This window comes from Paralichthys olivaceus, chromosome 15 (genome assembly GCF_024713975.1).
Source record: "Paralichthys olivaceus isolate ysfri-2021 chromosome 15, ASM2471397v2, whole genome shotgun sequence".
NCBI lineage: Eukaryota > Metazoa > Chordata > Actinopteri > Pleuronectiformes > Paralichthyidae > Paralichthys > Paralichthys olivaceus.
The window spans coordinates 14,267,764-14,291,436 of NC_091107.1; the positions used below are offsets into that span (position 1 = coordinate 14,267,764).

Sequence of the window (23,673 nt, forward strand, 5' to 3'; positions counted from 1 at the left end):
AAACAAAACAGGAAGATAAGTGAGAGAGGGAGAGAGAGAGAGATCCGCCTCTTATTACACTGCAAGATCACGCACACACACACGCGCACACACACACACACACACACACACACACAAACACACACGCACAGACCATCTGCTCATGCTGGTGGGATCATTTCTTTAAAAAAATAATCTCATTATTTTCTCCATGAGGCACTTTGCAGATTTAATTCATGGCTGAGTCCTGATGAGGAGGAGGAGGAGGAGGAGGAGGGGACCGGAGAGAGGAAGGAAACGAGGATAACGTCACGAGTAAAAAAAAAAAAAAAAAAAAAAAAAAAACCGGAGCGATCGGTTTTAATGGAACAACCCTGAGCTGCTCCCTCTGAGATGTGTTTGTTAACTGGACTCAGAAAACAAAACCGAGATTGAAGCGGAAGCGGAAGAAACAACAACAACAGCCGCCGCAGCAGATTTCATCTTTTTCCAGGAGACACACTGAAGCGGGGAAATGGAAATGTGTGTCTCCCTCTTCCTCCTCCTCCTCCTCCTCCGTTCGCCTGTTTACTGAAGGATTTGGAAACAGCCTCATCGAAACACACGGAGCTGTTTGATTTCTCTTACATGAGCCGAAGAGACGAATAGTCCGACCCCGAGGAGGCTGCTGCCAGTTTTTCATTTTCTCTTTTCAGCTGCAAATATCATCGGGAGAATTAACAGGTAGCCACCCATGATCAGCTGTGTGCAGGCCAGCCTGCTGGGTGTAAGATGGCTGGGTGATGATGATGATGATGATGATGATGATGATGATGATGATTTCTCTTCGTGGCATCATTTCGACTTAAAATCATTTGGCTACATCCGCATGTGAAACCAGATGTGGCCAAGACAGGCCTCCATCACTGCGCTGATCAATACGTGCTGCGTTCAGGGCCCTCTCTCGTCCTATCTTATAGCCTGTGCGTGAATCTGTAAATGCTGCAGACAAGAGGATATTATGAAGTGTGTGATCAGGATCATTGGATCCGCTTTCTCTTTCTTTTTTTTGCTGCAGCTGAGCCACCCAGCTTCTCCAGCTCCTCTTAACCATGTTGGTGTGGTTACACACCAGATGTGCATTTACAAGGGGTGGGGCCAGTCTCACTTTAGCATCTTTGGATTTTTTTTTCGTGTCCTGGTGTTATAAAAGCCAGTAAACGCCCCTCTCAGATGCACAGGCAGTGGAGAACATGCTACACTCTGCAGCATCATGTAGGTGGTGTGAGCCTCTCGTCCGCTGCTACAGGCCGTGCATGCATCGGTGCAGGTGGGGTCTGTGTGATGTGTGTTTTTCCACACACTCCTTTGGCTCCCTGTTGGCAGGGCTTCAGCAAAAAAAAGAAAAGAAAAAGGATCTGCTCCAGTCGATGCTCGCAGGCAACAAAAACATGCACCCCGAGCATCTGGCCGGACCCATCCAGGCCTGATCTCTGATGCATCACACCCTCCCACCCTCAGCTTATCTTCTCCTCATTGGCTAAATGAGCAGCTGTGCCAGGAGACTGAGAACCCATGATGCACCCCTTTTGGCCTCCATTAGTGCCGTGTGATCCATCTGTGAAGGTCCAACCCCCCTCCACCCCCCACCCCAGGGAACAGTGACCTACTGTAGCTAATTGCTCTTCCTTGCAGTGTGTGCCGTGCAGTGCATGTTTGCTGTGTGCAGTGTTATCGTGGATTTGAATTGCCCCACTACTAAATGCAAATACAGGCTCCCCACTCTGGGAAGCTGTTTGCATGTGTAACTGTGTATGAACAGGAAATGCTGCTTCCTGCTGAAAGCATCATGTGGTTGTACAGTGTGTGTACATTAGGAGATGTCTCAGGACATTTTCAGGAACCTAATGTGACTATAGGTGGGGTCATGAAGGTGTCTGTGTCCAGGGTTTGGCAAAAGTTCTGACTCGTTACACAACCTGCAGTGTGACAGGCTCTCTTTGCTTTAAAGGGAGTGTTCACTCCCTATCCGCTGCCTGGGAGTGATGCTGGCTGCTCGATAGCAGCTTAGTCATTACAGATTATTCTCCTCAGTTAAACCAGGCATGGTGCACAGCTATAACCAGATTACAAGGTTTTTTCTCACTGCGTGGATTCAGCAAACCTTCCAGATTAAAATGTGTGTCTCTTATTTTATTATTAACCTCCACAAATCAGGGACTAGCAGCATTTAAGTTAATTATTATTTGCTTAATTGATTCATTTGTGATCAGATTGGGCCCCTGGAATACTGGATCATAAAAGCATGAAACTGGAAAAATTGGACAAAAAGTATAACTCAGCAGTCATTTGTCACTTTCTTTATAGAAATTATATTCTGATTCTGAATCCAACAGGTGACGGCTCGGACAAATCCAAAATGAGTGAGCTGGAGCAGCTTCGTCAGGAGGCCGAGCAGCTTCGGAACCAGATAAGAGTGAAGTCAAATGTTTTGCAGTAAAATGTTCATCTGTAGTGTGATAATGCTGACTTGTTTAGTTTATTGTGTTGTGACTTTTTCCTCATCATATGATTCCATGTCCAACAGGACGCCAGGAAAGCATGTGGAGATTCAACCCTGACGCAGGTAAGTGCCACAGAACGTCCAGGGTGCTAAGATACAGAGCTATAAGAAATGTCAGTGCATCTTTTTGAGGATAGTTAATCCATGTGAGAAACGTTTCAAATACATGAGAGCTGTTTGTTTCTAAACACACACACACACACGTAGTTATCAATTAAAAATGGGTGAATTTAACTACACCTAACTCTTTGTTCAATCTTTTCTCTCCATCACAGATAACTGCCGGTTTGGATCCCGTGGGGCGGATTCAGATGCGGACGAGACGCACCCTTCGTGGCCACCTCGCCAAGATCTACGCCATGCACTGGGGTTCAGACTCCAAGTGAGTCAACAACACTACACCCAACATCTCATGCTACTTACTTCGATGTATGCATCGTTAAAATGCACCATTACAGTTTTCTACTGAAGAGGTTTGGCAGAAAATGGACATGTTGAGCTGAATGGCTCCCTATCATAACAAGTAGTTTCATTACATGTCAGCATGGAGAGTATGATGGGACTATATGATGATATGTAAGCAAATGTTAAGAGTCGTAAAACTGATGTTACAGCATCCCCTCTTTCAAAAGGAGAAGACTTACGTATCAAATAATGCTTTGGCTATGTGAAATATTTAACTATCATCCAGCTACATCCTGTAGAAATATGTGTAAAACGGGACAACAACACCGACGTTGGCTGAATCCACATTTGGCTCAGTGAAACATCTCCATCAAAAGTTGATCCAAAAACGAACTTTCATGGCACACAGTGGAGCAAATGAAACCACATTTAAATTCAATAGATCCAGACGATGTTTGTTTGGATCTGCACCAAATTGCACACACTCATAAATATCAGTCCCCGAAAGATCCACAAATTATTATTATATAGGGATAAAAAAACTCGATCCGCCCCCTGATCTACCCACACCATAATTGATTGGGTTCTTCCTTGGTTCAAACCCCATTCTCCACAAAATGTGATGGAAATCAGTTGAGCAGTTTTTGCATCATCCTGATAACAAACAACATACAAACACAGAACATAACCTTCTCAGCGGAGGTTATCAACCTGTAACGTGTAATATATTAATCAAACTGGTGAATGCTATTTATCCGTAGCATTTGGAAATGTGACACAACTTTCTGTTGTCAAGAAACTTTTAAACTGACAACCTCAAATATCATAATGCTATTAATCTGCTTGTTGGATTAAAGTTAAACTTTTGTGAACTCTAGTGCCAGCAGCTTGGTTCAGTGCCGGCCACCACTTTGGTCCAGACTGAAATATCTCTACAATCAGGCTTTTAGATGAAATACCATTAAATGTGCTTCAGATATTCATAGTGTCCAGAGGATGAATCATTAAGACTTGTAAATGTTTCTGCAGCTGGTCGATGTTTTCACTTATCTTATATTAGTGAAATATCTCAACATATACTACGTCTTCTTTTTCTCTTTTACAAACATTCATGGTTTCCATCCCGATGCCTTCAGTGATTTAATGACTCTTCCTCTGTGTTAAAAAGTCTCAAGAACCACAATGCTGATGTTATCAAGTTAACACACTAAACTTTGGAAACATTATAGCTGCAGAAAAGAAGCGCATCTTCCATATGTGCATTTTTAAACAAGTGCTTAGATCTTTCTTTTTTGGGGGGTAAATCCAGGTACAAACCTGGTAAATCAGGTTTTCAAATGAAGATGCAGCTCTAGCTGTGTGAAACTGAGAGAGGAAAAGCTGCAGAAAACTTGAAAACTTGTGAGATGTTTGATTGTTTGTCTCTGCAGGCTTCTGGTTAGTGCCTCTCAAGATGGAAAACTGATAATCTGGGACAGCTACACAACCAACAAGGTAAAGTCACTGGAATAATTCTTCATCAGGCAATCAGCTGGATAAATAGTCACTTTTGACCTGTGTCCAAACTGAAAGTGAGCGTGTGGTTGACTCATAACAGCTTCTTCTACAACATTGCTTATTGTAACATCTGCAGTGGCGTTTTCTTACTTCTCCAAAGTTACACGTCTCTTCCTTCCGTACACCTTTGCCGTCTTAGATGCACGCCATCCCACTGCGCTCCTCCTGGGTGATGACCTGCGCGTACGCACCGTCCGGGAACTACGTGGCCTGCGGAGGCCTCGACAACATCTGCTCCATCTACTGCTTGAAGACTCGCGAGGGCAACGTCCGAATCAGCAGAGAGTTACCTGGACACACAGGTGAGAGGACACCACGCTCTCATCCGGACTCTGTTAGCATTCCACTCCTCTGTGAGTCACACTGATGAGACGTCTCAGACAAACGTGCAGCGGTCCCCTGCCTCGAGGGAAAGCTCAGGTCCCAAAGCCCTAAACAATGAAGATTTCATTTACATGGTTAATTAATCGCAGGGCAACACAGTCTTAATGAGCTGAGACATTACAGAGAGTCTGAGAGACTCTGATCTGCGACACTGTGGCTACTGTGCTGCTCTACGCTATTACAGTTAACTCCTTTTCTGTTTTTAGCTTTCAACGGTATCATGATATCCATTAGTGTTACATTTGAGTTACAGATTTAGACGTGAAACAACTGGAAATCCATGAAATTAGGCAACATTTCAAGTTTGTTTTTGCAGATGGGCACAAATACACTCTATTTCTAATCTCCTAAAGAGAAAATAAAAACAATAATGATGTGTAAGATGTGGATATTGCAAACTGGGCTGCAACTAATATAAAGATATCTCTAATGGTGAGAAGGATTTCCTCTGGGAATGGAGAAGACAGGACACCAAACTTTTCTTACTACAGCAAATATAGTGTCCTCCTTCTTCTCAGCTGTACAAATTCCAGATTTTTGAGTAAATGGATGTTTTTCTTATAATATATGAAAGTTTTATCTTATAATAGGTGTATAACAGCAGAAGCCTCTTTACTATGCAGGTTTCATGCAGTAACACTCACCTATAACATCTGTTCTCTGTGTTCTCTCAGGTTACCTGTCATGTTGCCGTTTCATTGACGACAATCAAATCATCACGAGTTCAGGAGACACCACATGGTGAGTCAGACAAATCCAAACACTGACGTGCAGTGCAAACACGTTTTCCTGAGCTCACAGGCAACTCTGTGTGCTCTCTGCCCCCAGTGCACTGTGGGACATCGAGACGTGTCAGCAGACCACCGTGTTCTCGGGCCACAGCGGCGACGTCATGAGCCTGTCCCTGTCGCCCGACCTCCGCACCTTTGTGTCGGGAGCCTGCGATGCCTCAGTCAAACTGTGGGACATCAGGGACAGCATGTGTCGGCAGACCTTCACAGGCCACGAGTCGGACATCAACGCCATCTGTGTGAGTCCTCAGGCCACTGTTTCCCATTTTCTTTTACATCTGAGTTTAAAGGTGCAGTTCATCAATTTTTACACACATGGGAAGTAGCTCACAACTCAGCCTTTTACCACAGCTGGATATTGTCTTTAGAACCTGCACAGCTGGTTCATCTGTTATTTTAGAAAGTAAGACACGCATTGATTCAGCACAGCTTGGCAGAAAATAAACAGTAGATAAAGATGGATGACATGACAGCTCCCCACAAGTAAAGCCAAATCATCTCGATCACCCCCTAGTGGTTACCTAGAGTATAGGTCTTAAACCCCACCTATCTTGTGTAAGTGGATGGGAAATGGACCAAGCTAAAAAGACAAAGTTTACGACATTTTTCTGAGAAGTTTGGTTTTAATTAGTTATTTGACACTGACGTGTGATGGATGGAGCACGTGCATCCGTGGGACCTCGATAATGCCTCATCTTTTGATCACTACTGCGCATAACAACCTCTTCAGCCCAAGATGGCAGCATTTGTAGCCCAGATATTTTAGCTTCATCTCTGATAGTTACTCTAAAATGGAGACGTGTCATCCATCTTTATGGACAGTCTATGATGTAAACCTAAACCCAGAAATAAAACAGAAGATATAACTATATAATATCTGGTCTAGATACAGTATATATATATTTAATTAACAGATACAGTATATATATGGGAAATTTTAGCCAACCGTATTACCTTTCTTATGACTGTACTGACAAACAATCATTCATCTTCCTCTGCTTCTCCTCAGTTCTTCCCAAATGGCAGCGCCTTCGCCACAGGCTCCGACGACGCCACCTGCAGGCTGTTCGACCTGCGAGCCGACCAGGAGCTCAGCCTCTACTGCCATGACAACATCATCTGCGGCATCACCTCCGTGGCTTTCTCACGCTCCGGCCGTTTGCTGCTCGCTGGATACGACGACTTCAACTGCAACATCTGGGACGCCATGAAAGGAGACAGAGCAGGTGGGTGGAACTGCAAGAGGATTGCCACGTGCTAGAGAATTGTTCATATTTTCATTACTGTACTACTTCACAGAGATGTCAGAGGTCTTTAAGGGTTAGGAAATTCTTCTTTGTGGCCTGCAACCTGAAGATGTAGCACCAAACACAGGGTTAGAGGTGGCAAACTTTGAAAGCAGAACTGTCAGTCCGTGCTAAAAATTAAAATATCATGTATCACTGCAGTAACTGTGAAACTGACTCTTATCTAAGTTTCACTAAAGTTAAAGATGATTTGAGCAAAAGGAGAATGAGACTTTAAAAAGATCTCAACAAGAAATCCTGCATGTCTTTAATTTGCAAGTCTGATTTACTTCCTGGAAATAGGAAGTTGTACATTAGAGTGTGGATACAGACCTGAGTCTGACCTGTTGGGTCATCACATTGGCTGGGCTATACCATTTGTTTTACACTGCGCACGCCTGTGGTCTGGGAATATATCAGGCTCGAGTCAGGTTTAGATCGGGCTCGGTTAGGCTTCTCTGGCTTGTACTGGTCGGGACAGAAAATTGTGCCCTGAGCTGCACTCATCTATATACGTCACAGTGCCGTTACACAATGTGCTCTTGTTGTCAGATTATTTCAAGGTAATGCAGCTCACAGTGATACATGGTTCATGTAAGAAAATACTCTACACCCTTTACTGACTACACTAATGAGATGTATTTTCCTACAAATAAATCATCTAGAGTCCAGTCTCGATCGAAAGTCAGAACTTTAAAACTAAATCTGATGATGTGCACATAAATAATGATTTGTAAGGTTGTAAGTTTACCTGCAAACCATCATGAATATGAATTCATCAAACTGATTTTCAATAGTTCTTTCCCACTGAAGTAGAGCTGCAACTATTACACTATTAATTGATTGACAGGATATTGGACATTTCCCTTTAACAAAGTTCCCCCTTTGATTTCTAAGGATTTGCTGCTTTTCACTGTTTTGTATTAATTTATAATTTGTTGGGATCTGTTGGTTGTGACTGGCATTTGTTTATTCTTCTTCTTTATAAATGAACGATGAATGAAATGACCAGTTGGAAATGATGGTAAATAAGAAGAAGAGGAGTCATGAGCTGCCGCCCCACATTAAAACATCTGACAAATCTAAGTTTACATATGATTATTTCTGGGGGAAACAGAGCTTCATGCCAGAATTACCAGTGAATTCACCAGTCCTCAATACAGATTTTCTGTATTCAGCCTGATTTTGTAAACAATTTGGTGAAAGCCAACCTGTGGGGCAAGTCGGAGCACAGACAAACACTAGAGTGCTGTGTTCTGTGTGGTTTTTCAAGACGTTTCAGAGCAGTGTGCCGAGCAAAACATTTCCCTGCAACAAGTCTTCTTTTGTTTGTCCACACCCCTCCTGCAGGAGTCCTAGCCGGCCATGACAATCGTGTGAGCTGTCTGGGCGTGACAGACGATGGCATGGCGGTGTGCACCGGCTCCTGGGACAGCTTCCTTAAGATCTGGAACTGAGCTGAACACACAAACTCAGCAAACGCACGTCTGACAGACACAGACAGACAGACAGACAGACAGACAGACAGATAGACAGACACCGCTGGGACACAGTTTGCACCCTGTATTCACGCTGTATGTAAGATTCAACAGACAAATTAAAACATTGTACTGTACATAATATATATGACTTAGGTATGAGTTTACACACACACACACACACACACACACACACACACACACACACAATTGAGGATGACACAAGACATGAACACATACCCACACAACCTACAGTTGATTTAAGTATGAAGAAAAGGCAACAGTACCACACACACACACACACACATACACAAATATACATACATCAGCCACACCATTAAAGCAGGTAACTGGTTTTAATGTTGTGATTGGTCGTGGTATATAAAATCTGTAAAATGTCAAAATGTGACCAATATAGTTAAATTTGCTGCTGAAAAAAACACAAATACTACTATTTCCTGAAGCCTTTTAACATCTCACACACACACACACACACTTTCTTGAGAGACACTGCTCCTTGAGTTCGGCGGGAGAAGACGTAATTGGACGGTTCCGTCTTTGTTTACAATGAAGTCAAAAATGCACTTCAGACAAAATGTTTCTGTGCTATTCTGTCTCTCTGTACCACGTGTATCTCAGTGACGGTGATGTGAAGGAAAGACGGTTGTGGATGAGAATCACGTGAGTCCGTTCACTCTGAAAATAACAATAAAAGAATCACTGACAGACAGGATGGACAGATGATAGACAGAATCCAAAAAAAAAAAAAAAAAAATTTCATCTGGCTCAAAAACATGTATTCACGGTTTTTATAGAAACGTTTCCCCACAGACTGTACATCTGTTTTATTTTATTTAATAATTTTTAAACCTTTATTTTATTCATGTTCTCCCCGTGTGCCTCAGATACACTTTAAGGATTATTAATAGAAAGTATTGATAAAAGATCTGCAATTCAGAAGGCGGGTGACAAATGAAACCATTGTAAGACACATCTTAATAAAGCAGGAGCCATACTTTGACTTTGTCAATGTATTTATCTGGACATTATTATGGTATAATTGTACATAATATTAATAAATAATAGCTTCTCCTGCCATTCAGTGTGGTTTTCTCTTTGTGTTGGTGAAAGTTATTGGTTTGGGAAGTGATATTAAACTCAATTCACTGATGGTTCCAGATAAGCAACACATACAATGGGTAAGTGATAGATATTGGATGGTAGAATTGACAACCAGATGCAAAAGTTTAAAGTTGAGATTTCACTACGAGCTCCTGTCTGAGTTCTGCACGGAAAATCAAGACACCGTATTAATCTGGAATGTTTGACAAGAAGCTAATGCAAAAGTAGAAAAGGGACAAATCCTCTTTGTGCAGGTCACTTCAATCATTGCTCATTGTGAACAGATTAATAGACCAGATTAGAATAAATTCACCTTTTGCATTTTCCGTTTCTGCTGACAGACATTAAAGGGAATCATTAAATTCAGGATTTTTTGGTTGTTTTACATTAGTGTTGCTGCCGTCTCACTAGAGGGTGCTGCAGCTCAATCAGCATCCCTGGTTCTCAAGATTAGGATGAAGCTTGATCCATAGATATTTAAACTTTTTCATTTATTCAGTTAATTCAATACATGAATTAGATACAGATCTGTAGATTTAACTGTTCCCAGCATAAAGTGAATATAAAGTGTCACATTGAGTAAAGCAGTGGTGTCATATTCAGGGATAAGATTATAACAACATCATGTGGCTGAAGAATATATAATATATAATATTTCATCACGTTCCACAGAGTGTAAATTATTCTCAATTTCCTCAGTCATTAAAATGATAATCTGAGGAAACGTACTTCAAATACAATGAAAGAATAACAGTGACAAACATGAGATCAAGGTATTTTATTTTTCAAACAATTCTGTATTAAGACATGAATTCATTCAACACAATCCTTTGAAAGTTTGAAGTTTATCAGTCTATGAAATACAATCGGGAGTTAACCTCTCACAAGTAACAGACGCGCGCACACACACTAAAACATTGCAAAGATGTTTACAGTCTTTGAAAAAAAAAAAAAAACGTATCGAAAAAAGAATAGATATTGTAGTTCTGTCCAAAGATCCACATCACTTTAGTTTGATCCGCCTCACTCCCAGCTACAGCTGCTAATCCACTCATACGTTATTGATTAGAAATAGAAGCTATGCCTCATTAAGAATATTAGCGATCATCCATTTATCGATGCGTTAAGCTCATGAAGGCAGTTTCTGGGATTTCACAACAGCAAAACAAGAGCAAGCATCCCAACAGCTCTACCGACGAGAGAGAAGCAGTTGTTTCTTGCAAATACAAACAAAAGTAAAGTACAGATCATTTCTGGAACAAGCGACACTAAAAACCAGCCGACATTCAGTCTGCCAACGAAGGCCACTGAGCGGTCGCCTCCTGTACGTCACACTGAGATGCACAGCTGTGGTTTTGATTTGTTCAAATGCTTGTATTGCTTATAAAAAAGAGATGTCATCTACACCTTCAGCGCTGCACCTCCAACTTGGTGGTGCCTCTTTCTTTCGGATGACAAAAGTTTGTGCATCTCGACCGTTAAGAGTCACATGGTCAAAAGAAATCTGCTGCAAATCGTTCCTAAAAGAGAGATGAGGTTTACGTCTTCTTTTAATGGCTCTTGGCACAAAATGAAAAAAGCACTTTTCACACCTTAAGGTGCTTCTAGAGAATTTGACAATCAGATCCAGTCTTCTGTGTTTTTCATTTCTCCTGCAGAAAATTACAACAACAAGCGTAATATTCAGAAGCAACTTCTTAAGTCAAATTAATCACATACTGTAATATCTCAGCAAAAAATCTTCAAGGCATATGTTACCGATTTAAGATGATTGTTTTTATTGGCGATAAGTAGATTATGCCAACCGGCCTGTCATGTTTTTCTATCCTGAACAACACTGAGGATGATTAAACAAATACAATGAGGTGCTTTCGTTTTCAAATGAATTCCTTCTTTTAAATGTAATGGATAAACTTGTTCAATTTTAATTGAGCGATCAAGTATTCAGCAGTTTAAATCTGTGAACTTTAGACACACCGAGCATGAGGACCACAGCCAAGGTACAAATACAATTAAGTATTCTGTAGGAAAAAGTGTGTTAAGGAAGAGGTCTGTGACCAGTGATTAATGAAAGCGATCAAAATGAGTCAACGCTTTAAAAAATGGAATTCACATTTAAAGGTTAAGTGTGTAGAATTTAGTGAAGTTTCATGAAGCAGCTGAACACCCCTCACCCCACCCTCCTCTTCAAACATAAGAGAGAACCTGTGGCAGCTTCAGTTGTCATAAAAACTCAAAGGATGTTTTAGTTTGTTCAGTTTGGCTGACTGTAAAACATGGCGGCCTCCGTAGAGAGGGTCCCCTCGATGTAAATATAAAGTATTTGAATATAAAGGTCTCATTTTAGGGTAAAGAAAATAACAATTTGTATAATTTTGATGAAACACAGTAGTGAAAACATCACTAGGGTTATTTTATATTTCTGCCAATAGATCCATTCCACCCCAATCTTACACACTGAACCTTTAAGATAGTGAGCTATATCTTTTTCATTTTGTTTTTTAAATTTTTTTAAAATGAAAAAGAGGCACCACTTCAACTGAATGTCATGGTGACAAAAAATTTCGTAAAGAAGCAAAAAAAAAGACCAGTGTCTTTGTCTGTCATAGTGATTGACTGATACATTTGTCACTTACTTTCTGGATAAAATCCAGAAGCCAAGAGCCAATAACCTCATAACAAAGCCATTGCACCCTCACTAATGTCACCACTGATGATCCCCTGAACAGAATAACAGCCTGTCAACCTCACGCAGGCAATTGACACCAAAAGTCCATCACCAATCTATGAATCACCACACACAGAGCTGACTCTTCTGATCACCAGAATCTGTCTGAATAACCCCGCTAACTAAAACTTTGTCCATAAACACGCAACTGTCTCAGCAGACGACTCGCTTCACTATGACCAACGACTGAGACGATTGACAAGCTCCACAACTGCTGAGTGATGAAAAAACCCTCCATCTCTCTTATTGATCTCTCTCTACCTTAAATACATTGTGCTTTGATTAATAGAGCAGTACACATTTCTATATAAATACAAATCTGTCTTATAGATGTACATTCACTTTTATTTCTCAATATAGACTAATTTACATATTTTATAAAATAGACTAATTAGCATCAAGCTACTTCCCCCACTACAAGATTGAACAATTAGCATCATCAAAGTAATAAGCGCTGACCTCATCTTTGCTGCAAGAACTTATGTCTTCTGAGCAGACATCACACACAGTTTCATTTCATCTGTGCACAAGTACTAAATTCTTCTACAAACACGATTCACACGTATGGCTTTTTTTCTATACTGGCTCCCACTGTGAGTAGATCCTCTGCATGTTACACTGGATTAACTGGACACATGTTCACTTCTTTGTCACTCTCTGAACTGATCGTTTCATTTTAGTGTCAAAAAAAGATCTTTTTCGGATTTCACCTAAGTGCACTTAACCAGCACAGGATGTTTGTCGTAAATGAGGGAGCTAAAATAGCTGTGCCTCTTCTTCACGTGATTCCAAGTCGGAGACAAGTGTAGGGGGGTGGGATGTGGCTCACAAACCCATCCTAAAACTTCTCGCCTTCCTAACTCCAAGGCACTGCTTAAACTGTAAACATGGCAGACTGAAAAATAAAATAATAATGATTAAACAATAAAAATGAATCAGTGCCAGAGGTCTGTCTAAGTTGTCATAGAAGTTTGAAATGTAGGTCATGGCACATTACATGTTTAAGAATAAAAACTAATTCGTTGGGGAAAACAACTTTGATACAGTAATATATACTCTATTTCAATGGCTTTGACATGCACATCAAAGTATCTGCCCCAGATATATTTGTAAATGTATGTTCACTGATGTGAAAGTGCTTTCCATGCTTTTATTTGTTATAATCTCACCATAAAATTTATTCGATTCATATAATCTGATTAAACGCTCTTTGCCCTGAAAGATTTCTGAAATGTGTCTTTTCAACTACATAAAATATATATCTTATTAGCATATACATGTGACTGTTAGAAGACTCTCTTATCTTATTACTATCCAAGGTTCATTTCGTAACATCCCAAAGCTTCTCATACTGGCAGATTCATGAAACCTAAGTCACATTTTTGTATCAACAGATCTCAAGGTTTTTTTTTTTTCTGTCTTTGAGTGTGGTCTTTCAGTTTGAGAGCAGGACTTATTGATTTCATGTTCAGATGTTTTAATGCTTTCAAAATCCTGCACTTGCACTCAAATGGCCCCCGTTTGTGCTCAGATTGTGACACTAAACTCAGATATTTTGTTTCTTGGACAGATTTTTCTTCTGTGCAAGGATTTTTTTGTGCAACCACTATGTCAAAATTCCCCAACCAATACAATGTTAGGTTTAGTGTTGACAATTGAAGGTGTCGTTTTTCCCCGTCGAGCAAACAGACAGGAACTGGGTGTGATAATCAGGTTGTGGAGGATGGGAGTGCATGAACCCGGTTAAAGGAACCACTTGTACTGGACTCTCAAAGAAGTAAAGCTAAAGCACCCAAAACAAGGAAGGGACAATTAATATTTGTCAACTATAAACCTTGAATTCTATTGGTTGGGGACTTGATACAGAAAAAAAACTCAAGAGCAGACGTTTTACATGCACAGAATGCAATGAGGAGAGTGGAAGCTGGAGTTCAGGAAATCTGTCCAAGCAACAAAATATCTGAGTGCAAGCGCACAATTCGAGCACCAGCAGGGGCTATTTGAGTGTGAGTGCTGGGTTTTGAGCATTACATAATCTGAAAGTGGAATCAATAAGGCTTGCTCTGAAACTGTGCTCTAGAATGAAGATAGAAAAAAAATAACCCTTAAATTAGGCAGATGTTCATGTGTTCATACCAAAGTGCTGTGGTAACACAACTCCCTGAACAAAAAGCTTTGCTTCATGTGTTGACTCACCCACTGCCAACAGAAAACCATCAGGCTACTTCCTGATACTGCTGCCGCATACTTCTACCTGGTGTATGAGAACATGGTATCTGCCTCGTGCAGCTGCCTAAACCAAGCACAGCTAGCTCCCCTAAAAATGGAGGGGGACTCTTTGCATTACTAACAAACACAGAGTCAAGATTTGTAAGAAATTCCAAGCAGCTAATAAAGCATGATACCATAATATTAATATTCGTGGAAAGCCGACTGACTCTTTGGATTTATATATTAAAAGGAAAACAATGTTTAGTGATCTGTGGGATTAGTCTCTTTTCAAATCTCTAGGTGCCAATTCAAACTCTATTGCCTTTGGCCTTGGTTCATACCCTCTGTTGCTGAATATGCTGTGAACTTTGTCAGAATGTACAAATATGAAATATATTAAGTTTCATGATGAGATTGAATCCTCTGAGGTGCAGAGTCACCCTACATTAAATCTTTCCACTGGCCCACGACAAATAAGAACTGTTTCACACTATGGTTCCACCACCATCCCCTGGACAAACACTTCTCACACAAAAGAAACCACACTAGTGAAACAAAGTCTAAGAACTGAAATATAATACAGTAGAGTAGATCAGTGTGGTAGGAGGGTGACAGGACCCTGAAAATGAACTCCCTTCATCACTATAATCTCAGTGACACTCTGCTTCCATGTTTCTCCACCTTCTTCTTTTCACGGCTAACATCTCAAAACCATACTCGCCGAACAACACAAACTCTCCTCCTCAAACAAAGACTGCACAAGAATAGAATATATTGCAATATAATGGCAATATAATTACAGTAAAATTAAGAATACCAGTAGGCTAATACCAATACATAATCACTACATATAAATATCAAATTTTTGTATTTTGTAAATCTACAAAAAGAAAAGGGTTTTGATACCAGCCAGATGTGTCAAATAATTAATGGTTTCACCTAACCCAGGAAATAAAGGCAAAGTGGGAGGTTTTGCAGCACAGATTCTGACGACAGAGCATTTATGATTCCTTGATTTTGTTTATTATATTATTTATTTGTTTTTAAAGAGAAATTAAATGTGATTTTGACGCATTCAAGCCATGATTAAGAGCTGCAACATAATTTGCCATTCAGGCCAAAACAAAAAAAAGTTAGAGAACAGGACTTCAGGTTACCGTCTATGATAGAAAGAGCTACTTCATCCTGACATTTATGTCCCTTTGTAATATTTTTTTGTACTAAATCCTTCCTTTAGGCCTTCCTGAAGTTGTAAACCTCCCAAAACAACAGGGGGATCCACAGGCCACTGTAGAGGGACGCTCCAGCATTTTATTATTTGAGCAAAAGAGGCCTGCAAATGATTCAGATCTAAGTGTCAGGTGCTATCTATTTACAGCTTCATTTCAACATTCACTATTGGTAAATAATGCCTTCTTCAAAATGTACTGTAGAACCATCAAGGAATGTTTTTTTTTAAACATACTTCACAATATGGAACTAAATAGTTACCACTGAAAACAGGTCCACCAAATAAAGTAAATCAAGACGTGAGTATATACAGTGCAAATCAATAGGTGGTATTAACATCTGCAGCTCATCAGTGACTTTTTATGATGATTCAGCAGAGAATGTTATCAGGGGGCCTCAGTAGAAACTGTATTTTTAAGTGTAGGCTGGAATGAATTTAGATATTATTTGTGTTTGTGTATGTGTGTGTTTGTCTATGTGTGTCTTTGAAGCGAGACTGCAAGGGTGAGAGCGAGCTGGAGAGAAAGCGAGAGACGTGTTCACAATTGTGTGCATGCGTTTGCGAGAATTTCGGATGCACTTCCTTCTTCGAACCCCCGAACGGTTCCAAGAACTGACCAGAACGAATCTTTCTTCACCAGTTCATGATGCAGTTCCTGTTCAAGGTCATGAAGTACACCTGGCTGCTGCCTCCAGATCGCACAGATGCAAAAAAGACCTGAGGGACAGCAGGGACGTAGAGAATGTATGTGAGTTAGGTCTTTACATTCAGCTGCTTTTAGGGACTTTACCTGACTGTCGCAGGCTGTAAGAGCTTTCATTTCTTACCTTGTCATTTCTCTCACAAAGGAACTTCAGCCTCTGAGCTCTTTTGTGCATGAACACACCGTCCAGGTGTCCAGTCTCCACTGACCGGATCTCTATGGCCTTTTCTCCCCAGCCCATGATCTGATTGGAGCAGATATGAGCTGCCGAGGAAAAGTGTCATATTAGTATGAAGCAAAATTGATTCCAGTTCAAACAGTGGATACATCAGCTTTTATGTGACGTCCATGTGAGTTTGTTTTTGGATTTGACCATTACCAACAGATGTGGGCATCTCGCCCCACTGCAGGACCACGTCCTTGATGATGCGTCCGTAGGTGTTGACATAGACGCCCTCGTCCTCGTAGCACAGCAGCATCTCCATGCCATCTGAGCTGGGCAGGAACACAATTGCGTGTGGTGTCACGTGGCTCTGAATCTGTGTGAGATTGAAATAGAAGAGTTGAGCTCCTGTTGGTTTCACATCTAGCAACAAAAAAAACCACAAAAACAGTGCTTGCTGACAACTGACAACAACTTACATGCACAGGGATATAAATGTCATAGTTGTTTCCAGAGTCCACGTCAATGGCATGGAAACCAGCACAAGAGCCATAAATGACCTTCAACCTTTGACCCTCCTCCACTGTTAGGTCAACAAGGACAGGCCTGTGTGGGAGGTCTGCGAAAGACTGATTAAAAGGTTAGGACTGGTCAGAGGGGGGCAGAAAGTGAGTGTGGGAACATAATTAACTTGACTGCTCTTCTGGTTGACTGATGTCGCATAACTAATCCAGTTCATAAGAAAGAGGAGACCTACCTTGAAGGCCATGAATTTGTGATAAGGTTTGGGTGCCCAAGCATACACTTCCACCGCATTCTTCAGAGCGATCACCAGGAACTTTATCCTCTCATATTTCACTAGAAAGGACAGCCACAAGGCCATGTGATATCAGATACTTGTGATCAATTATTCACTGTGCCAAATGCATTTGTGAGAATTTGCCTGAAGCAGAAAAGACAGCAGTGATAAACAACCAATCATCTGTCACTCACCCACTTTGTAGTGCACGCAGCCCTCCATCTCGCCCACAGTAGTCCAGCCTTGCTTTTTCTCCACCTCAGGGTCATTGTGGAGGATCTTATTCCTCAGCCAGGCCAGGTAATAGACACGCACCTTGTTTTTCTTGCCTTCATATGCAAAGTATGACATCAATTACAAATAACACTAAGAGATTACTTGCATGTTTTTACACTGCTGCAAGATATTTTATAAAACTATCGTATATAAAATAGTTTTAAACACTGCATTACAGTTACTGAAAAAAATGTCTAAACGTATATTTTCAGCTGCGGAAACATGCAAAAATTTTTTGAACACAACTAATGCATGATTTCTTCAGTAAATATCTGCTGAAAAACATCAATAATCATCAAAATATATAACTTTAATTATAAGTTGGTCTGTTGATCAATTAGGCTTAATATTGTGATTACCATTCACTTTTGTCAGTAATGTCATTGCCCTACACTGCTGAAACAAAAACAGCTTTCAATTAATTCTGAAAAAATTAAATAAAAATATCAATCTGACGACATTATCACAATTTGGCATCCAATTATAGCCAGTGGTCTTGTGCCAAGAGCACAGAAAGCTTCAATCGACTGCAGTGAGAGCAGACTGGCGTGAAACCGCAGTAATGACCTGATATGGTGATGAGCAGGTTGAGGCCCTCCAGGACGTCCATCTGTTGGAACCTACGGGAGTTGATGAGGGGGTAAACCTTGCCCTGACCACTACGGTCCAGCAGCTTCAAACCGTTCTCTGTGCCCACCAATAGGTTCACACCTGGGAACACACGTGCACAAATACAGACATTTCATTTATCGTTGGCTTTCCTCTAGTCACAGCTAAAAATAACTTTGTAGTATCTTTGTAGTATCTCTGTTTGTGACGCTTGTTCTGCATTCTTATGGTTTGTTTGTTTGGTGGAAGGATCTGCCAAGAAATAACCCAGATCCAGAAACCTTTCATCACCATCTTTAACATTTTCACTTATTTTCAAGGGAATAATTCATTCATCTACATCTACTGAGGGAACTATTATCTATGTGTGTACAATTTAGTGCAGCTTGGAGGACTGTTGGGTCTTGGCAGAGGTATGTGCTCTACTAAATGCCATTCTAGTTATTTATAGTAAATGCTTATGATAATGTAAAATCATTATCATTTCCATGTAATCTGCAGCAACTAAACCACCATACTATTTCATTTTGTTTTGAGGTATAATAGAAAACAATCACAAAAAATGAATACATGATGTTACTATGTGTGACACAACCCATTAATTACTGTATCTAAAACCACATTTGTTTATTACATAAAAACTACAAAAACACTAACCAGTCCCTCAAAGTAAAACAGGCAAAAAGTGAAGACTGCACTGATAATGAAATTAGTTCAGTGAGTAAAGTAAGGTATATAAACTCTACGTTTTGCAATCACAATCCAATATTGAGTCTGCTCTCACCCCAAAGTGCAGCACACAGGATCTCAGAGTTGAATCTCTTCTTGTACTTGCGGATCTCAGGTGTGTCATTTGGGGGACGTGTGTTGGTGGGATTGACATTCACCATGGATCCTTTTCTCACTTCCATCTTCAGCTGCTCAAACCTGGAGCCTAAACATGGAGGCAGCAAAGGAAATTAATTAATTTCTGAAGGAAAACACAAGCTGAGAAAAACTGGTACAATGAACTAGAAACAAATCTCTCATTCTTCATTCTTAGCGGGAAATTACAGCTGATTATCAAGTTACAATTTTATAACATTTAAAGACACAATTTCAAAGGCCATCATTGTTTGGTAATAAAATAAAATAAAAAATGAAATGAAAAGCTTCTGACTCACCAGTGACAGACATGTTATCCCCTGCACCTCCTGGTGAATGGTACATGCCCAGATCAACAAAGGTGGTGAAGGAGGACTTGCCAGATGCTTTAACTAAACCTCTGGACTGATACTGGAGAAGCAGAGAGATCGTGAGAGACGTTTAAATCAGCATCATGTCTGAGGAGATGAGAGTTTGTCAGACAAATAAAAAAATACATTTCTGTATTATTTTCTGTGGCCATGTCGCAATAAAACAAAAGCTACATTATTAATGACAGTCCATGAACAAGCTGAACAAGAAATTCAAAGTGTAAAGAGTTGACTTCATGGCTTGAATAAAACCCGACTGAGAACATAAAAATAAAGCAGGCATTTAAGACTGATATACTTAGGTTCAGTAGAACTTACATCATAAACAGAGTCTTTCCCAGGGGAAGAGTGAGTGGCTGATTCAGTGGGGGAGTGGGAGGGCTGCACCACATCAGGCAAGTTAGTGTATCCATTATGGCTCCGCTTCTCTGGGGTCTTTTTTTACATTAAAAAAACCAAACAAATAAAAAACAACCAAAGACTTGGATCTAGTCAAACTCAACAAAAACAAAAGATGTACTGCTTTTTGTTTCTCTAGTTTCTAAACTGGCTGATGCTGTATGATGAGACCATAAAATATTTAACTGCTTGTTATAAACATTCAGATAAAACTAAATGTGAAGGCAATGAAAGGTTATACATATATATATATATATGTTTGTGCTAAAACTAGCACCATAGAAACAGAGTAGTTGCACCTTACTATTTATACAATCTATGTGTGAGTGACTACGCTATGCTAATCATGTTAGCCATGCTAAATAGCAGTTAGGCTCTAAGCAGGCCAGCAGAGAATGTGCTATGCTCGGGGATGCAAAAGTAAGTGCAAGTAAGTAAAAGATTTTTTTTAAAAACAAGCACTGACTGGGGCATCGAACAGAGGTTCAGGGAAATGGGTCTGAAAGGAGGTGGGAGGTGTGGCTGATTAAGTATTTGCTTTTGGTATGAGATGCTGGCACTGGTGCGTTATATACAGTAGAATTATGCACGTCTGCCTCGTCTTTGATTCCTTTCATCAGAGTGGTGGCTGAAAAACATTAACGACCCACTGGCCTCGTCTTGTTGCTTTGTAATATTCTATGATATGTAATGTGTTGAATTTATCATCAAGTCACAATGCATGTTAAGCATCATTACATATACAGATGACTCACCCTCTGCACCAGCATGGTCTGATCCCCATAGCCGCCAGCTTGCTCTCCATCTCCCACCTCACCTTCGTCTTCATGAACCACCATTGTGTTGACTGAATCAGTGTCTGCATCCCTGTGACTGAGATCAAGAGGAACGGTTTGATGATGGAAAGGGGTGAAAGGAGAGTTACCCAATATCACAGGAAGTATTGACTTTTTATTTGAGAGTAAAGCTGATAAATAGACACTATTCTCTGCAGTATTTGTGTTGTTACCGATCTGTGGGGCTTTCTTCCTCCTCTGCTCCCTCGCCACTCTCACTCTCCTCACTGCTCTCGCTGCTCTCAGAAGACGAGGAGTAGTCGTTGGCCTTGACTGGTGGTCTTGGCTGCTCCTCAGCACGCTCCTTGGCAAAGAGACCATGGTCCTGCACACATATGCAGTTCACCACTGTTTACTTAATGAATGCATTAAAAAAAAATTCTGAAATAAGTGCAGCTACTAATGAAAGAAGCAAATAATGCAACAGCAATATATGCAATACTAATTTTAATTAAAACAATCCAGACACTGAAGGTGAGGTGTTATCAGGAGGATGGGTTCAGAAAGAGTCACAATGTAAGTCCAAACTATAGGCCATATATAAAGATGGACAACAAGTCACAAAATTTTTTTTAACATGTACTTCGACTTTTTTTGTTTGGGGTTTATGAACTATACTGCAGCCAGCCACCAGGGGGTGATCAAGATTATTTGGCTTCACTTCTGGGAAGCGTCATGTTGTTCATCTTTATTTACAGTCTATGGTCCAGATTCTGACTGAATATATTTTGGGATGATATTGAGCCATGGTTTCAAGGTTTCTCCCAAGTGTAGGATGCCCACATACTAAGCATAACAAAAAAAAAAATGTAAACATGAAAATGTACCACAGCCAATGAATGCTGATAAAAACTCAACACATAAAGACTTTGATACTAACCTCCCCTATAGCTCTCTTGTAGCTCTGTACATTTGAGGCAAAGTTGAGATTTGAAAAGAGGACAAACATGAAGGGAAAGAGTAAAAGTGTTGAGTAAAGGAAAGGTTACTTGAGGAGAAAGTAATACACTAAGTAAATTAGTAGGACAGGTGTACATTATGCACAGTTGGAAATGGAACAGAGCATATGTACAGTGAGTTAGAGTTTTTTTAATAACTGCTTATTAGCAGAATTATGTATTGCATGCACCTATTATAAGTAGTGAATAACAGACAGCCACTATAATGTCTTTTTGTACACCTACAGCAGGACGCCCGGGGCGGGAGGAGGTGCGGGACTCCCCTGGCTTATGGCGGCTATCATGCGAGAGAATGGGCGAATCCATTTTGGAGGAACCTGAAAAATCACAGTGTTGTATGCTGTAGTTAAATTTCTGAAATCAGGATTACTGCAAAGACAGTCTGCGGAGAAATAGCACTGGGGAGGCAGGGACTCACTGAGAATGCGATGCCTCTCAAGAGAGCCAGTCTGGGGCAGATTGGATATGATGCTCATACTGTCTCCTCTCTCCCAGCGATCATTGCGGCTGAGATCTGGATTGCTGCCATGAGGATATATTCAATATACACATCACTTATGTCAAGTCATCATTAAAACCTGCCAGCATTAAGTGGACACTAATTAAACTGTTTTCAGTTACCTGGCTCTTACTGGATGCCTTATGCCAGAGGTGAGGTTAGTGTTGAGAGCTGTGGCAATAGACGCTGTCCTTTGGGGAATCTGAAGAGAGCAACATTACTTTTTCCATGACTTCGTAAACAGTTAACATTAGAAACTGAAACGTTTTTTGGGGGTTTTAAACCCTAAAACTACCATGAAGAAAGAAACTTGATTTTCTAGATGACTGTCAGATGTCAGATGGACCAATTAGCTGAAGAGGTGAGACAATTTGAATTAAATAAAGCTCCTTTGAAGGTATTCACTTGAATTTAATCCTCAACGCGTCAAATATTTCCCTTGATGTGAGCATGTTAGTAAGGGGTGTAAATAAAACCAAAACAAATGCAGGTCAAAGAAGTGCAGGGTAAAGCTGTTAGATCCAGCGGTTACTGTGTCAAGCAAACTACGATTATTACCTTAAAAGACAGCTTTCAATGTTGGTGCAGTTTGTGGAGGTGGGGCTTTTTTAGGGCTGCACACCCTCTGCTGAAAACCAGCCTTGAGTTCTTACCTTGGGTGGGAGTTCCACATCTGGCAGGCGGATCCAGGGCCCACGATCCTCTCTGATTTGGTGTGCCTGTGGTGCGGGGGTTTCAGAGGTGGGGTCAGAGTTTTGACGCACCAACTCTCTAGAGTGGATGGGGCGGGGGGTGGGGGTGAGTGAGGGATCCTGGGTGGGGAAGGCGGACATGGTCTTAGTGGGTTGGTCACAGAGGGACTGGGAGCGAGGAACAGGGGCAGCATAAGGCTTCAGAGGAACCAAGTGAGCCATCTGGAACTGCAGAGGACAGGAGCAGCAGCACACCAGGAGGGAAGGGCAGCCAAGCAGAAGAAAGAGCACACAAGACAGTTGGAGAAGCAGGCCAAAGTGGAGAAATGTGCAAGGTTGTGTTTGTATTCCAAGTTGATTTTTTTTAAACCGGGAGGAGCCAAATGATGGGTGGAGAGGGAAAAGAAGAAAGAAGGCATAAATAAGGTGGCAGAGACTGTGAGAGGTAAAGCAGCAGAGAATTAAGGAGCAAATAGGAGGAGGCAGTTGTATCTTTCTTTTCTTTTTCAGTAGATTTTAATAACTCAGTTTTGAACACCCACCTTGCCCTGTCCTCCTTGGGGTTCAACAGGCCTCTGCATCGGTGGAGTCTGAGCAGACTGGGCCACTCCTGACTGGCTGATAGAGTCAGAGCGTGACTGGATGGCAGTGTCAGAGACAGTGGTGCAGATTTTTGGCGAGCCCTGTCTGTTGAGTTTACTTCTTTCCTCCACCTGAAATACAGACAACAGTGAAACAATCCCCTTGCTTTAGTTTACTGTAGTGTTGGGTGGTGCTATGAATGAAGAT

The 23,673-nt window shown here is 40.9% G+C and overlaps 2 protein-coding genes across 20 annotated transcripts in view; one reads left to right on the plus strand and one right to left on the minus strand.

The window, feature by feature from the left end:
- Positions 1 to 84: 84 nt before the first annotated feature.
- On the plus strand, positions 85 to 9,520 carry gnb2 (guanine nucleotide binding protein (G protein), beta polypeptide 2). The gene is made up of 10 exons (XM_020085915.2): positions 85 to 702; positions 2,355 to 2,434; positions 2,546 to 2,584; positions 2,797 to 2,903; positions 4,357 to 4,420; positions 4,623 to 4,785; positions 5,542 to 5,608; positions 5,696 to 5,897; positions 6,668 to 6,884; positions 8,295 to 9,520. The coding sequence occupies exons 2-10, from the start codon at positions 2,378 to 2,380 to the stop codon at positions 8,399 to 8,401; spliced, it is 1,023 nt and encodes a 340-aa protein (XP_019941474.1). The 5' UTR covers positions 85 to 702; positions 2,355 to 2,377; the 3' UTR covers positions 8,402 to 9,520.
- Positions 9,521 to 10,307: 787 nt separating this feature from the next.
- mink1 (misshapen-like kinase 1) overlaps positions 10,308 to 23,673 on the minus strand; it is a 30,597-nt gene continuing 17,231 nt past the window's right edge. For 4 of the 19 annotated variants that reach the window (XM_020085785.2, XM_069510165.1, XM_020085783.2 and 1 more), the window contains 18 exons: positions 23,427 to 23,597; positions 22,846 to 23,112; positions 22,315 to 22,394; positions 22,112 to 22,215; positions 21,919 to 22,010; positions 21,615 to 21,638; positions 20,908 to 21,059; positions 20,654 to 20,771; positions 19,818 to 19,934; positions 19,428 to 19,539; positions 19,049 to 19,198; positions 18,223 to 18,366; positions 17,574 to 17,708; positions 17,338 to 17,438; positions 17,060 to 17,209; positions 16,797 to 16,956; positions 16,542 to 16,681; positions 10,308 to 16,431 (listed from right to left, as the gene is read on the minus strand). In XM_020085785.2, coding sequence (XP_019941344.1) covers positions 16,348 to 16,431; positions 16,542 to 16,681; positions 16,797 to 16,956; positions 17,060 to 17,209; positions 17,338 to 17,438; positions 17,574 to 17,708; positions 18,223 to 18,366; positions 19,049 to 19,198; positions 19,428 to 19,539; positions 19,818 to 19,934; positions 20,654 to 20,771; positions 20,908 to 21,059; positions 21,615 to 21,638; positions 21,919 to 22,010; positions 22,112 to 22,215; positions 22,315 to 22,394; positions 22,846 to 23,112; positions 23,427 to 23,597 — 2,301 coding nt within the window. In that variant the 3' untranslated portion in view covers positions 10,308 to 16,347. The remainder of the gene's footprint in view (positions 16,432 to 16,541; positions 16,682 to 16,796; positions 16,957 to 17,059; positions 17,210 to 17,337; positions 17,439 to 17,573; positions 17,709 to 18,222; positions 18,367 to 19,048; positions 19,199 to 19,427; positions 19,540 to 19,817; positions 19,935 to 20,653; positions 20,772 to 20,907; positions 21,060 to 21,614; positions 21,639 to 21,918; positions 22,011 to 22,111; positions 22,216 to 22,314; positions 22,395 to 22,845; positions 23,113 to 23,426; positions 23,598 to 23,673) is intronic. The other 15 variants (XM_069510170.1, XM_069510168.1, XM_069510167.1 and 12 more) reach the window with 11 other exon arrangements.